The sequence below is a fragment of the Prionailurus bengalensis genome, chromosome C1 (genome assembly GCF_016509475.1).
Source record: "Prionailurus bengalensis isolate Pbe53 chromosome C1, Fcat_Pben_1.1_paternal_pri, whole genome shotgun sequence".
NCBI classification, from domain to species: Eukaryota; Metazoa; Chordata; class Mammalia; order Carnivora; family Felidae; genus Prionailurus; species Prionailurus bengalensis.
The window spans coordinates 65,023,052-65,039,292 of NC_057345.1; the positions used below are offsets into that span (position 1 = coordinate 65,023,052).

Consider the following 16,241-nt stretch of genomic DNA (forward strand, 5'->3'; position numbering starts at 1 on the left):
CCCTTGCCTTCTGTGACGTGTCTAGTCTGAGGTCGAAGAGGTTGCTGCCTGTGTTTTCCTGTAGGATTTTGATTGTTTCCTGTCTCACATTTAGGCCTTTAATCCATTTTGAATTTATCTTTGTGTATTTTTAAAAAAATGGTCCAGTTTCATTCTTCTGCATGTCACCATCCAGTTTTCCCAGAACCATTTGTTGAAGAGACTGTCGTTTTTTCCATATTCTTTACTGCTTTGTCAAAGATGAGTTGACCACACAGTTGTGGGTCCATTTTTGGGTTTTCTATTCTGTTCCACCAGTGTGTCTGTTTTTGTGCCAGTACCATATTACCTTGATAACTACAGCTTTGTAATATAGCTTGAAATCCGAAATTGTGATGTCTCCAGTTTTGTTTTTTTCAGGATTGCTTTGGCTATTCAGTGTCTTCTGTGGTTCCATACAAATGTTAGGATTGTTTGTTCTAGCTCTGTGAGAAAGGCTGGTGGTATTTTGATAGGGATTGCATTAAGTGCGTAGATTGCTTGAGTGGCATAGACATTTTAACAGTGTTCTTCCAATCTATGAGGATGGAATGCTTTTCCATTCCTTGTGTCTTCTTCAATATCTTTCATAAGTGTTATATAGTTTTCAGAATACAAATCTTTTCTCTCTTTAGGTAGGTTTATTCCTAGATATCTTACTGGTTTTTGGTGCGATTGCAAATGGGATCAATTCCTTGATTTCTTTTTCTGCTGCTTCATTATTGGTGCATAGAAATGCAACAGATTTCTACACACTGATTTTATAACCTGTGACTTTGCTGAATTCATGTGTTAGTTCTAGCAATTTTTTGGAGGGGTGTTTCGGGTTTTCTACATAGAGTATTATGTCGTCTGCAAATAGTGAATAGATACTTTTCCAAAGAAGACATCCATGTGGCTAGCAGACACATGAAAAGATTCTCAACATCACTCATCATAAGAGAAATACAAATCAAAACCATGATGAGACACCACTTCACACCTGTCGGAATGTACAATTAACAACACAAGAAGCAACAGGTGTTGGTGAGGATACAGAGAAAGGGGAACACTCTTTCACTGTTGGTGGGAATGCAAACTGGTGCAACCATACTAGAGAACAGTATTTGATGTTCCTCAAAAAACTAAAAATAGAACTACCCTATATGATCCAGCAATTTGTAAATAATAGATATTTACCCAAAGTATACAAAAATGCAGATTCAAAGGGGTACATGCACCCCAATGGTTATAGCAACATTATCAACAATAGCCAAATGATGGAGAGAACCCAAATGTCCATCAAATTATGAATCAATAAAGAAGCTGTGATATATGTATTATACATATGATATTGTATATCATACATATATATATATATACACACACACACACACTATGTATACACACACACACACACACACACATGAAATATTACTCGGCCATCAAAAAGAATGCAGTCTTGCCACTTGCAACATTAATGGAGCCAGAATGTACTATGCTAAGTGAAATAAGTCAGAGAAAGACAAATACCATATGATTTCACTCCTATGTGGAAATTAAGAAACAAAACAGATGAACATATAGGAAGGGTGGGGGAAAAGAAAGGGAAACAAAATGCAAGAGACTCTTAATAATAGAGAACAAACTATGGGTTGACAGAAGGAGGTGGGTTGGAGATGGGCTATATGGGTGATGGTATTAAGGAGGGCACTTGTGATGAGCACTGGGTGTTGTATGTAAGTGATGAATCACTGAATTCTACTCCTGAAACCAGTATTGCACTGTATGTGCAAATACTTAAATTTTGAAAATACAGTAAAACATTGGTTTGCAAGCATAATTTGTTCTGGAAATATGCTTATAATCCAAAACACTTGTATATCAAAGGAAATTCCCCCATAAAAAATAATGGAAATTCAGATGACTCATTCCACAACCCAAAAATATACATATAAAAAGGTTACAGTACTGTAATATAAAAGAACATACAAAACATAAAGAAAAATAAACAAATTAACCTGCACTTACTTTGAAAACCTTTGTGGCTGGTCTAAGAGAGACAAGAGAGAGGAGGATTATTGTGTAGGGTGACTTTCACTATCACTCATGGATGTTGACTACAGTACAGTATTAATTAAGTCTTATAATATTCTGTATTTAATGTAATTGGCAACAAGGCAGCAGAGGAAAGGGTCTATATCTGCAGGCAATCTGACCTAGAATGAAGCATAGCATTTCTAAGCTTACTCTTGTATGGAAAAGCAAAGGACTGTCCGTACATGCTTTGAGGTGACAAAAATACACTAGTGCCAGTTGTGGGTACCTTCCAATGTTCTGAAAAATCACTGATTTTTACACCATGGTCTGAGAGGGCGTATCCCACAGAGAGAGAGAGAGAGAGAGAGAAAAACCACTGGCTCAGTTGTGATGATGTGACACTTGGCATCACATACTATTCATATTGCAAGACATGGCTCATTTATCAAGTTAAAGTTTATTAGAAATGTTTGCTCGTCTTGTGGAACACTCGCAGAACAAGTTAACTCACAATCCAGGGTTTTACTGTAATAAAAGCAGAAGAAGGAAACATCTCAACTACAGGGAAAGGAAAGAAAAGAAAGAAAAATAAATAAGTAAAAGGAATTAGAAAGAGCCTGATCTTCCCAGGGCCTAAATTAGCCTCTAGTCACACATCTGGTGCTTAGGCAGCACAGCGGTTTTTTCAGGCTTCCAGGGTGCCACTTAGGGCTCTGCAGCAGGAGACACTTGAGCACTGGAGAGAATGGAGCCTGTAATTAGAAAAGGTACCAAATGTCACATGAGGCTGAAATTTGACTTCTGAGACTCTTAACTAGCTTCTTTAGTTTGGAAGCTTTCTTGGCAGAGGTTTAAATCTTTATCCCACCACCTTGTAGTTGTATAAAACCTCAAATTGCTGGAATGCTGGGAGAGAGAGAAAGAAGGGGAAAACAGGAAGGGAAAAGAGTATTTTAATTAATCGAGTTTTCTGGTTAATTCAGTTTGGCAAGTATTTGTTGTCTATCTGTGGGGCTCAGAGCCTTGTGAGGTGCAATGGAGAAAAAATAGGAACTGCACAATGTGATTCTCATCTATAATGGGTATATCTTGTCTGTTCTCCCTTTTCTTCTTTTAATCTTTTTTATTGAGTTCTTTCAAAGTATTTTAGTCTTTATTGGTGCCTTAATAATTACAGAAAAGCTAACATGATCTATTCTTTCCTCCATGCATCTTCAGTGCCCAGCACATACCTGGCACAAAGCAGGTACTCAATAAATCTTTACTGAATTGAATTGCATCATGTATACAGTATAAGAGATTGGATAGAATCCATTTTAATTCTAAGACATATTCTAAAATTTGGCTTATTTGACAAAATCCATTATATCAATCTATTTGCTGGGCTACAGAACTGTCTCTTAGTTAATGTATCATTTAGTAGTATCATTTTTTTAAATTTATTTTTAAAATTTTTGTAATGTTTCCTTATTTTTGAGAGAGACAGAGTGTGAGCAGGGGAGGGGCAGAGAGAGAGGGAGACATAGAATCCAAAATAGGCTCCAGGCTCTGAGCTGTCAGCACAGAGCCCATCATGGACCTCAAACTCACAAACCATGAAATCATGACCTGAGCTGAAGTTAGATGCTTAAATGACTGAGCCACCAAGGTGCACCTTAATAAAATATTAAATCCTTTTCACATGTACTAAATAGGGGTTTATGTCAGCTACCTCCATTCACTGAGTATCTCTTTTATGTGCTTTCTGCAGCAAGTTCATTTTATTTTACTTTTTTTTCTAGCTTGAGTTATAGCACCTATAACATTGTGCAAGTTTCCAGTATGCAGTGTGATGGTTTGATATGCGTATATGTTGTGAAATTTTCCCACAATAAGGTTAGTTAACACATCCGTCACTTCACATAATTATAGTGTGTGTTTGTGTGTGTGTAGTGAGAAAGTTTAAGATCTACTCTCTTAGCAACTTTCAAATATATAATATTGTTAACTGTGTCAGTGCTGAATATTAGATCCCCATAATGTATTCATCTTCCAACTGGAAGTTTGTACCCTTCGACCCACATCTCCCCATTTCCCTTGTGCCTCAGCTACTGGCAACCATCATTCTACCCTCTGTTTCTATGAGTTTGGCTTTTTTTTTAGATGCCACATGTAGCAACTTAACTTTTTTTTCAGCAGTTTCAAAAGCATCGCATCATAGTGCCCACAGAGATTAATGAGCAGGATCTTGGCCATTTGCTACCCATTCATGATCTGAACATTGGTCAGTCTGCTCTGAGTTCTACCTGAGCCTACAAAATTTAATAATCAGCTACTATAGCCACAAACCATTCACTTCAAAAATTGTTCCAGACCCAGTTCCCACCACCAACTTGGATTTTTTATTCTTGGACCTCCTCTCTCATCATCAACCTCCTTTATGACTGAAGACCTAGCCTTTCCCCTCTCATGGGTGGCATGGCCTTGTCCACCATCCCCTATGAGATGGCCAAAGCAAGGCTTCTGGAAAGCTGCCTGTCAGTCAGAGGCAGAGCTGCAGCCCTGGCTGGAGCGTAGGGAGGAGGGACTGAGCCAGGCCAGGCCCTGGGTACCAGTCCGTGGAGCTGTGGAGCAGAAGTAGAGCAGCCTCTCCAGACAGCAGCAGGCCAGACATGGACCCATAGCAGAACTCCTCTCTCCAACCCCAAAGAGGCTCTCAGAAAGAGGGTAAGCATACTCTTTCTTTGGTTGCTGAGAAAGGATTGAGTTGGGATGAAAAGGGACATGGATGATAGATGACGTAAGTCCTCTCCTCATACTGAGAGGCAGGGTAGTTTGCAGAAAGACATTTTTGAAGGCTACTATGGAGGGGTGCCTGCATGGCTCTGGCAGTTAAGCGTCCGACTTTGGCTCAGGTCATGATCTCACGGTTCCTGAGTTCAAGCCCACATCAGGGTTTATGCTGACAGCTCAGAGCCTGGAGTCTGCTCTGGATTCTGTGTCTCCTTCTCTCTCTGCCCCTCCCCACTTGTGCTCTGTCTCTCTCTGTCTCTCAAAAATAAATACATGTAAAAAAAAATTTATAAAAAAAAAGAAAGCTGCTATGGAGGGTATAACTGAAGTCAACAGTAGACAAAGAGGACTATGAAGCAGTAGCCAGTTTCCCTCTGAAATTGGTAACTTGAAGCTAACCCAGGAGAGCTCTGTGAGGAGCTAGACAGTCTTCTGTCTCTTATAGTCAACTTTGCCTGTCCTTACTCCTTCCAGGGCTCCTGGCCAGCCTGCAGAGAGGGAGGCCCTTCTGCCAACAGCTACAGCCACCTAGTAGCATACACCCATCGCTCAGAGAAGTAAGACTACCAACTGTGGCCTGAAAATAGGGACTAGGGAATAAGATCAAGAATGTTTGAGTGTATTGCATCTGGACCTAGCATGGCTTGGCTTCTACAGATTCTTAGAGGCCTGCCCCAAGAGTCCTTCTGAAAGCCTTGATTTGTTTTACAAGTGCCCAGCTAAGATGAAGTCTGTCCGTGGAGCTAAGAGCTGATCCTCACAGCCTTGGCAGGTGATGGCGCTCACAGTTTGATAGACCAGATGTGGATTCAGATCCTGGCTCTACCACCTGCATGATCTTGGACAAGTTATTTACTCTCTCCAAGACCCAGGTTTTGAATCTGGTGATAACGATACCCCTTTTATAATAATATTGTAGGGACTTAATCATACAATCATATAAAGAAAGCCCTAACGGTGAATGGCACATAGTAGATGCTAAAAAAATGGTAACTGTACCTGGTACTTTGTTGATTGGCTGTTGATGCGGATGCAGATTCTGAAAAATGACCTCTGAGCTAATGTAATAACAATAATCAAAATTCGCAGTCTCCTTTTCTAAGTCTTAGAACAAGATAAGTCAGTCATTATTACATTAAGGTTTTGAGTTCAGGAAAAAACTTTTTCTTAAAACACTTCATAAATATTGCAGTAATTTTTTCTGGAGCCACTTTATTGTATTGACTTACTCCCGACCAAATTTTCCAGATGCTGTCTATAATCTGAATATCCAGTGAAATACAGATTCCATACAAAAAGCTGAGAAGTACTCATCTCTTCGCATACCAATCATGTCTGTTTTTAGGTATATCTTCTCACGTTTTCCCCTTATTTCATTCTGTTAAGAAATATGTTCTACACACCCTGGTTCAAGAACCCCACTCATCAAAACAGGATTGATTCAGCTTACTCAGAATATTATCCCTGCCCACCCCCCACCAAATCCATGTTGGTGCTTTCCTTTCAGATTTTGTAATTAATTATGAAGGTTCAGAAACACAATTCTGCAGATGATTACCAACTGCCATTACTCCATCGCAGATAACTACACATTTCACTCCAGTTACCACAGATCTTTACGTTATTACTATTTTAATGCAATATCCAATTTTTGTTGGAGAAAAACAAAATCACTGTGAAGAGGATGCCAACCAATCGGTCATTTAGAGGGAAGTCTCTAAACATATAAAAGAGAAAATTTGAAGTCCAATTATCTGCATGTTGGGGGATCTCCAGCAGCAGACGATGAAAGCCATTGGTGGAGAGCATGCTTAATTGAAATCCTTTGCATGAAACAAGGGAGAAGTAAATAATTCAGGCAATGAGTTTGATGCTCGGAGAATGATACTTAAGGGATGTATAAAACTAAGACAATACTAATAACAGAACCAGTTTGTTTCCTTCTCAAATTTAAGCAGAGAAAAAGTGAGAGGCAGACCTAGACTTAAGGAAAGGTGGAATCTGGAAAGAGAAATTGAACTAGTATTCTCCCTTCGAGTCCATTTAGAGATATTTTGTAAACCTAACATTCCTACCTAGCAGAGCGAAGAATGCAGAAAGCCCTGTCTCCATGGAGAAGATTTGGACAGCCTGTTGCGGCCTGCAAATCAGCGCCAAAAGAAAACAAAACCATAAACTCATTTTTGCCCTTAAAAATGCAAACCGTCACTGCCCCTTTCTCCTCACATGGCAGTGCTTCTACTCCCCCTCCTGTAATTTCTTTCCCGTATGCAGGTATGTTTTGTATGATTTTGAAAGCTGTTCCCACATTTATTATTCAAGTTAAAACATGTGTTTGTGAGTCAACTGGGGAATTTGGTAAGCATCTTATTTTGAAACTTCCAGTTGACCTCCCCAGCCCTCTTAAATTAAATGACCTTAAACAGATTATGCAAGCCCATGTCCTCTGCGAGTCCATTCCCTCAGAATAAGAGAGTTTTGTTAAGATTGCTAGACAAACGACAGTCACCAAGAAAGATAAAGTTGCCCATCCAATCACAGAATTTCAGAGCTGGGAGCAACGTCAGACAGCATCTGCTCTAGTGGCACACGATTCCATCTGCCCCATGAAGCTCAGTTCTCACCTGTGAGATGTAGATAAACTTTCATTCCATCACCCTCCACCTAGGCTACCCCTGCAGCATTGTCACTTCTGCTTTGCTTTGCATTTTTTTTTCAACATTTATTTATTTTTGGGGGGACAGAGAGAGACAGAGCATGAACGGGGGAGGGGCAGAGAGAGAGGGAGCACAGAATCAGAAACAGGCTCCAGGCTCTGAGCCATCAGCCCAGAGCCTGACGCGGGGCTCGAACTCACGGACCGTGAGATCGTGACCTGGCTGAAGTCGGACGCTTAACTGACTGCGCCACCCAGGCGCCCCTGCTTTGCATTTTAAAGTAAACATCCTAGGTTCTTACAGCTCAAAACCTTTTTCCTTAAAAAGAAAAAAGAAAGAAAGAAAAATCATCACTACCTGAGTTTCAAAACACTATTTAGAAACTCAAAACCTGATAAGATTAGGGTTTCTCAGCTTTGGCACTATTGACATTCAGACTGGATAATCTTTGTCATGAAGGGGCTGTCCTATGCATTATAGGATATTTTGCAGCATCCCTGGACAGTCGTGTCCCCCTGCCAGTTGTGACCACCAAAAACGTCTCCCAACATTTGTTGGGAGTGGGGGAGAGATGGGTGGACAAAATCTCTCCTGGTTGAAATCCATTAATGTATATAGTTTGTGCAAAAACAAATAAATGTGCAATAAGTAAAATGATGATTTCAAAGCCAGTTTGCCTCTAACCATACATACAACCTCTCTAAACACTGAGCATTACCACTTTGCAAGAGCCTTAGCCAATTAAGTGTCAATTGTTCTGATAGTACCCCATCACAATGCTCTCCAAGGTCTGTATGCCACAATATCTGCTAAAAGAATGGAGGGAAGAGTCCCATGCCAGCCCTGGAGTTGTACAAGTGGGATGTCCCAGAAAATAAAGCAGCCTAAGTTCAATTCTGTGGTCCTGATGCAGAAGTAAATGAGCTTCAGCAGCATCTGCAAAATCCAGAGTTGAGTTGGTTATGTGGGTGTCCTCGTCCTTCTTCATGGTTCCATGTTCATCATCCAAACATTTAGCAGTAGTTAGTTGGAGTCTACCCAGCATGTAGTAGTTACTCAGCAAATATTTGTTGAAGGTTTTTATGGATAGTGTTTTACCTTTTGCAATCTGCCTCTGGGCTGAGACAATCAGGTACATTAGCCTGTGCTAGAACTAAACATAGCTTTGTTCAAATCAGTCAGAGAATGGATATCTCCCGGAAAGTCTCAAAGTCTCTTGTATTCATTATTCCACAATCCCCAAGTTAAAAAAAAAAGTGTGTATGTGTGTCCAAAATATAGAAGTGATCAAATAACTGTAAGATATACTCCCTCAGACCTAGGAAGTCAGAGAGAGAGACAAAAACGAACTGCACGCTGTGTGCTGATGTGTTAAATATATACCATCTCCTTAGTCCTCACAGCAATCCTGTTGTGTAGGTGCTAAGAACAGGGGGGAAATAAGTTGCTCAAAGTCAGACGGCTGCTACAGGGGAAAGCAGAACTTCAAATCCAGCTCTAGCAGAGTTTTAAGCTATCTGAGCCCAATTTTAAGCCTCCCAGACTCACTTGTGCACCAGGCCTTGGTTGCTTATTGAATGGAGAGCCCTGGCCAGCACTGCCCTGTATCTCCAGCACTGCTGACAACCAGCCATCCTCTTCAGGGTGGAAGGCAGGGCTTCATCAAACCCACCATGGTGGGAGTCTCTACAGAGACAGCACTCAGACCCAAGCAGACCAGACCTACAGAGGCTCTGGCTTCTTTCAGCACTTCTAGATTCAGATGCTCTGCTGCTCCGCTCCCTGTGGTGTGGGGATACGTCTTCTCAGTGGCTGCCCCAGGGGCTAGACAGCACACCCAAGAATTAGAGGGTACTTAACTCCTCAGAGGTAAAACTTGGACCAGTGAAATACAGGAAACTGAAAGGACAAGTTCCCCACCCCCCATCAGACTGGTTCTGAAATGTAGATGGTCCATTTAGTCTTTCTAGAGACCAACCTAGCAGCTCTGTTTTCTTGTGAAGCTGAGGCCAGTCCAGGAATGTACTACCTTACATTTGTTTTCCTTTCCTGTTTGCCTTGTTTTTCTTTTTTCCTCACACTTACTGTCCTGAGGTTACACACACACACACACACACACACACACACGGCACAAAACCTCTGGTAAAGTGTTAACCTATGTTTTGCTTTAGGCTCTGTTTTCTAGGAATCCCATGCTAAAACACAAATTTATGCTCTTTTATTTATAAAATCACAACACTGCCATCCATTTCTCAAAAGCCTAAGAAAAAATAAAATCCTTCTTTAGTACATGTTCCTCCTTACTGATGATACCTAACAAATATTTTGAAAATAAAAAACCATAATACATATGGGTATGAGGAGCAGTGCATCAAGATGGCACTAAATGTGCCTTCATGGTCTCCTCATATCTGCCCTAACCACCAGCTGCTTTTCTTATCTTGCTTTTAGATAAAAGGGCTGTGGTAACACTCATTCGAGCAGGGGTGCATTTGTCTTGCCACAATGGTATCTGCAGGGCGGAAAGTGTCAGTCATCCGAAGTGCAAATCCTAGCTCAGCTTATTGGCTGTTTGACTTGAGAAAGTCATAATATCTCTGAGTAGATATTTCCTCACCTGTAAAATAGAAAGAAAACTATCTGCCTCACCTTTCCCATGGGCTAATGTGACGTACAGAAAGAACTTTGAAGCACCATTCAGAGGTGCTTTAACTGTAAGGAGAAGTAAGAAAAATAACTTTCTAATTCAGGCTTTTAAAATTTCCCTTGCTAAAAATGATGAAACACTTCAGTAGGAGAATATAAAGGAATAAATCGCTTAGTTTCTTCTTAAATATTTCAAGATACTAATTAAGATTAAAAAGCTAAAGAGCTGAGACCTCTGGCCCAGATAAAATAAAAGAGACTGGATTTTCCCTCCCACTTGAAACAAACGAACAAAGAAAAATTTAAAAATCTTAAAAAACAATTCTCAAGATACCTTACAACAAGCCATAAGGTGATTCTTTGAAAGGAAACAAACACGGAAAGCCCTAGGATTGCTCTTACTGTTGGAAGTTTCCGGGCTACTGAGCAGGAAGAAGGAAGCCTTGTGGAGAATGGTGGACCAAATGGGTTGAACAGAGTTAAGAGTCTAAGAGACCAAGGTCAGAGGACAGAGTACCAGACATATGAGCAACACTGAAAGAGAACTCTAGAGATCTGCCAAGGGTTCCCCTCCAGTATTCAGCAGAGTACTGTGCAGTGTATGCATTTGAGGAAACTACCTGAAGCTGAGAGACAAAACCACCCAAAAGGATTAGCTGGTGCTACAGCAGGCTTGGAATAGTGCCTTTTTCTACCAGCCATTCTGGAAAACCTCTTAATTCACAAGGCAATGGGTAGAGTACTTTGAAGAGTCTTGCCTCTACTGTGGGGAATAAGTGGACACTAAACATTGCTCTGGTCCAACCCAACAAGTCTTTCTTTTTTTCAAGTTTTTATTTAAATCCCAGCCAGTTAAAATATAGTGCAACACTAGTTTCAGGTGTAGAATTTAGTGATTCATCACTTACATTCATCACCAGATGTTCATTACAAGTGCCCTCCTTAATACCCATCACCTATTTAACCCATCCCCCACCCACCTCCCCTCTGGTAACCATCAGTTTATTCTCTATAGTTAAGAGCCTGTTTCTTGGTTTGCCTCTCTTTTTTCCCCCCTGTGTTCATTTGTTTTGTTTCTTAAATTCCATGTATGAGTGAAATAGTAAGTATTTGTCTTTCTCTGACCGACTTAGTTCACTTAGCTTAAGATTCTCTAGCTCTATCTACGTCATTGCAAATGGCAAAATTTCATTCTTTTTGATGGCTGAGTTATATATATATATAATATATAATATATATAATATATATAATATATAATATATATTATATATATTATATATTATATATAATATATATATTATATATAATGTATATTATATATATATAATTTATATATAATTTCTTTATTCATCAGTCAATGGACATTTGGGCCCTTTCCACAATTTGGCTATTATTGATAATGCTGCTATAAACATCAGGATGCATTTGTCCCTTTGAATCAGTATATTTGTATCTTTTGGATAAATATCTAATAGTGCAATTGCTGGGTCACAGGGTAGTTCTATTTTTAACTTTTTGAGGAACTTCCAAACTGTGTTTTAGAATGGCTGCACCAGTTTGTATTCCCATCAACAGTGTAAGAGGGTTCCCCTTTCTCCACATCCTTGCCAACACCTGCTGTTTTCTGTGTTGTTAATTGTAGCCATTCTGACAGGTGTGAGGTGGTATCTCATCATGGTTTTGATTTGTATTTCCCTGATGATGAGTGATGTTGAGCATCTTTTCCTGTGTCGGTTGGCTATCTGGATGTCTTCTTTGGAAAAATGTCTATTCATGTCTTCTGCCCATTTCATCACTGGATTATTTGCTTTTTGGGTGTTGAGTTTGGTAAGTTTTTTTTATAGATTTTGGATACTGACCCTTTATCAGATATGTCATTTGCAAATATTGTCTCCCATTCAATAGGTTGCCTCTTAGTTTTATTGTTTCCTTTGCTATGCAGAAGCTTTTTATTTTGATGAAGTCCTAAAGTTTATTTTTGCTTTTGTTTCCCTTGTCTCAGAAGGCATACTTTGTAAGGAATTGCTACGGCCAATGTCAAAGAGGTTACTCCCTGTTTTGTGCTCTCAGATTTTGATAGTTTACTGTCTCACATTTATGTCTTTCATCCATTTTGAATTTATTTTTGTGTATGGTATAAGAAAGTAATCTGGTTTCATTCTTTTGCATGTGCTGTCCAGTTTTCCCAACACCATTTGTTGAAAAGACTTTTTTCCATTAGATATTCTTTCCTGTTTTGTTGAAGATTTATTGCCCATATAGCTATCAAGCCATTTCTGGGTTTTCTGTTCTGTCCCATTGATCCATGTGTCTGTTTTTGTGCCAGTGTCATACTGTCTTCATCACTGCATCAGTGTTGTAATATAACTTATAGTCTGGAACTGTGATGCCTCTAGCTTTGCTTTTGTTTTTCAAGACTGCTTTGGCTATTTAGGGTCTTTTGTGGTTCCATGTGAAGTTTAGGATTATTCTAACTCTGAAAAATGCTGGTGGCATTTTGATATGGATTACATTAAATGTTCAGATTGCTTTGGGCAATCTGGACATTTTATTTTTTTTTTATTTTTTTTTCAACGTTTATTTATTTTTGGGACACAGAGAGACAGAGCATGAACGGGGGAGGGGCAGAGAGAGAGGGAGACACAGAATCGGAAACAGGCTCCAGGCTCTGAGCCATCAGCCCAGAGCCCGATGCGGGGCTCGAACTCACAGACCGCGAGATCATGACCTGGCTGAAGTCGGACGCTTAACCGACTGCGCCACCCAGGTGCCCCAATCTGGACATTTTAATAATATTTGTTCTTTTAATCCATGAGTGTGGAATGTTTTTCCCTTTCTTTGGGTCATCTTCAGTTTCTTTCATCAGTGTTTTTATAGTTTTCAGAGTGCAGGTCTTTTACCTCTTTGATTAGGTTTATTCCTAGGTATCTTATGCTTTTTGGTGCAGTTGTAAGTGGGATTTATTCCTTGGTTTGTTTCTATTTCTGCTGCTTGATTATTGGTGTATAGAAATGCAACAGATTTCTATACATTCATTTTTTATCCTGCAACTTTACTGAATTTGTGTATCAGTTCTAGCAAATATTTGGCTAGCCCAATAAATCTTAAAACCAAGATCTGAAAGAATCAAGTTGTTTCCAAGTAACTAAACTGCATTCCAGAACAAAGCTCAAGAATATTTATAGGAATACAAAAATATCTAGCACCCAACACAGTCAAAATGATGATGCCTGGCGTCCAATAAAAATTACCAAGCATGCAAAAAAACAAGAAAAATGCCTCATAATGGTTGGAAAAAAATCAATCAGAACTAACTCAGAACTGGCACCAGATGTTAGAACCAGCAAAGGACATTAAAAGTTATAATTATATTTTGGCACCTGGGTGGCTCAGTCCAAGTGTCTGATTCTCGGTCTCGGCTCAGGTCATCATCTCAGGGTTCATTAGTTCGAGCCCTACATGGGGGCTGTGCGCTGACAGGGTAGAGACTGCTTGGGATTCTCTGTGTCCCTCTCTCTCTGCCCCTCCCCCACTCACAATCTCTTGCTCTCTCTAAAATAAATACGTAAACATGTTTTTTAAACGGTTATAATTGTATTTTAGATGTTCAAACCTTCAATAGAGACCTTCAAACGTCAATAGAGATGTAGATTTTTTTAAAGACTCAAATTAAGCATCTAGAGATGAAAGCTACAATGTATGAGCTGAAAGATACCCAGGATGAGATGAACAGTGTATCCATACAGTAGAATACTACTCAGCAATGAAAAGGAATGAACTATTGATACAACATTGATGAATCTCAAAATAACTGGGCTGAGTAAAAGAATCCAGATGAAAAGGATTGCATTCTGTATAAATCCTTTTATATAAAATTCTAGAGAATGCCAAAAAAATCTATAGTTAGACATATAATCAATGATTACCAGGTAGGGGGGCAGGAGGAAAGGATTCATTCCCAAGAGGCACAAGGAAACTTTTGGAAGACATAGTTATATTCACTATTTTGATTTTTATGATGGTTTCACAGGTATGCAGACACAGATGTCAAAACTTACCGATTTGAATGTACAGTTTATTATATATTGATTATAACTCAGTACTAAAGTGTATTTTTAAAAACCATTGCACAACTTGGAAATAGAGAACTTATAAATATAACTGCATTTTTTCAATATTTACATTTTTTGTAAATTTTAAAGAATGGTAAAATGTTTAAATCTGTCATTTTTATTACATCTAAGTCTACGGTGTCTACAGACTACATCTTTTGTGTAGGAGCTGTAGTATCTAGTATAGTAACTAAAGTTTGGTTTGGGGGCACTTTCCTTTTTCTTTTTTTTAACAGTACATTAGAAAATCCCCCCCTCCGCTCTTGTTTAGAACTCCGTATTTTCATGAGTTTAAAAATTTTTTTAATCTTTATTTATTTTTGAGAGAGAGAGAGAGACAGAGTCAGAGCAGGGGAGGGGCAGAGGGAGAGGGAGACACAGAATCTGAAGCAGGCTCCAGGCTCTGAGCTGTCAGCACAGAGCCCGATGCTGGGCTCGAACTCACGAACCATGACCTGAGCCAAAGTTGGACGCTTAATCAGCTGAGCCACCCAGGCACCCCTCATGGGTCTCTTAAATGAAAAACAAAAACCCTAAGAGCCAGAAGCCACAAGGTAAGTTTCAATTATCATTTTTTTCCAAAGCTTACTTTATAAGTTACGAAAATTCTACACATTTTTCTTAATCATAAATGACTGTAGGGACACCTGGGTGGCTCAGTCTGTTAAGGGGCCGACTTCAACTCAGGTGGTGATCTTGCGGTTTGTGGGTTCGGGCCCTTCATCGGCTCTGTGCTGTCAGCTAGGAGCCTGGAGCCTGCTTTGGATTCTGTGTCTCCCTCTCTCTCTCTGCCCCTCTCCTGCTCATGCTCTGCCTGTCTCTGTCTCTCAAAAGTGAATAAACGTTAAAAAATTTTTAAATAAATAAATAAATGCACGCTGACTCCCTCCTTCTTTGTTTGATATGTGTGGTCTAGACTGAAAAATCCTCCATGAGTCTGTTTAAGACTCAAGGGCTTTAGTTCCTGTTGACCTGCTTCATTAGAGATACAGTTATACGATGCTTGCTCATTATATTTGGGAATGAACTAATTTATGCATTCTCTTGTTCCCAACTTGTCTGTCCTGTTTCCCCCAGTTTGATGCTGACCGAAACGAAGATGAGGTGTTCTATGACATCAGTGTGGCAGTTGACAGCAAGTTATTTCCAAACAAAGAAGCTGCAGCAGGTAAGTCACCATGTCCTTTGGGCAACAGTATGGCCTGATCACCTGCCAACTGTCTGGAGTTTTGTAGTAATGTTGGAGCTCAACAATCTGCTGCAAGGTTTTAAGGATGACACCGTTCTCAGAGCTTTACACTCTCTGGTTTGAAAATAAAGGCTAAAACAAAATAGAAAAGAAGGACTATCCATTTGGCCCTTATAGTGAAAGCTTGCCTTCCAGTCATTGCACATGTAAATTAGCAAGCAGTCCCAATGTAACACACGACCTGTGTTACTATAATTGAAAAAGTCGAATCTAGCCCACTCTTTGTGCAACAATTAAAAGTTACAACTCCTCCAGGACTCCTTAACTCTGACATGTCTCTGCTGTGCCCCCTGGGAAAAGCCTCCCCTTCTGTCAGATAGCTGCTCCTCTCCCAACCCACAGCTCCTATTTTGGCTCTGTGCCTTCTCTTCCTAAGCATTCACCCCTAGAAGTTCGACCTTGGACAATAGTGCAGGGCAATCACACACCCTTATGGAAGCAGTACTCAAGGTTCTGTCCTTGACCCTTATCTCATTTTCTTTGACTGTCTGATTCTGGTCAACTCATTGTCCCTCATGGTCTCCACTATCTGTACTATGCAGATAACTCTCAAATCTTTGTCTCAGTCCTGAACTTTCTTCTCAGGCCATAAGGACAAAAAAACTTCTGGGCTGTAAAGAAAAAGACTAAACATGAAAAATGTTTACCCATATTTGATTTGAAGCCCCCTAAGAATAGCTTCAAAGAAAGTCAAGGCAGTGATCTTTCTGGGCAGACCCACAGAGCACAGATAACAATGTAAACTCACCTGCCTGGTTTTCCAGTGAT

General features: G+C 39.8%; 1 protein-coding gene across 3 annotated transcripts in view; it reads left to right on the top strand.

The window, feature by feature from the left end:
* The window catches only part of AK5 (adenylate kinase 5), a 264,423-nt gene that overhangs the window by 115,918 nt on the left and 132,264 nt on the right, over positions 1-16,241 (top strand). For all 3 annotated transcript variants that reach the window (XM_043575316.1, XM_043575314.1, XM_043575315.1), the window contains exon 7: positions 15,302-15,392. In XM_043575316.1, the coding sequence (XP_043431251.1) occupies positions 15,302-15,392 (91 nt within the window). The remainder of the gene's footprint in view (positions 1-15,301; positions 15,393-16,241) is intronic.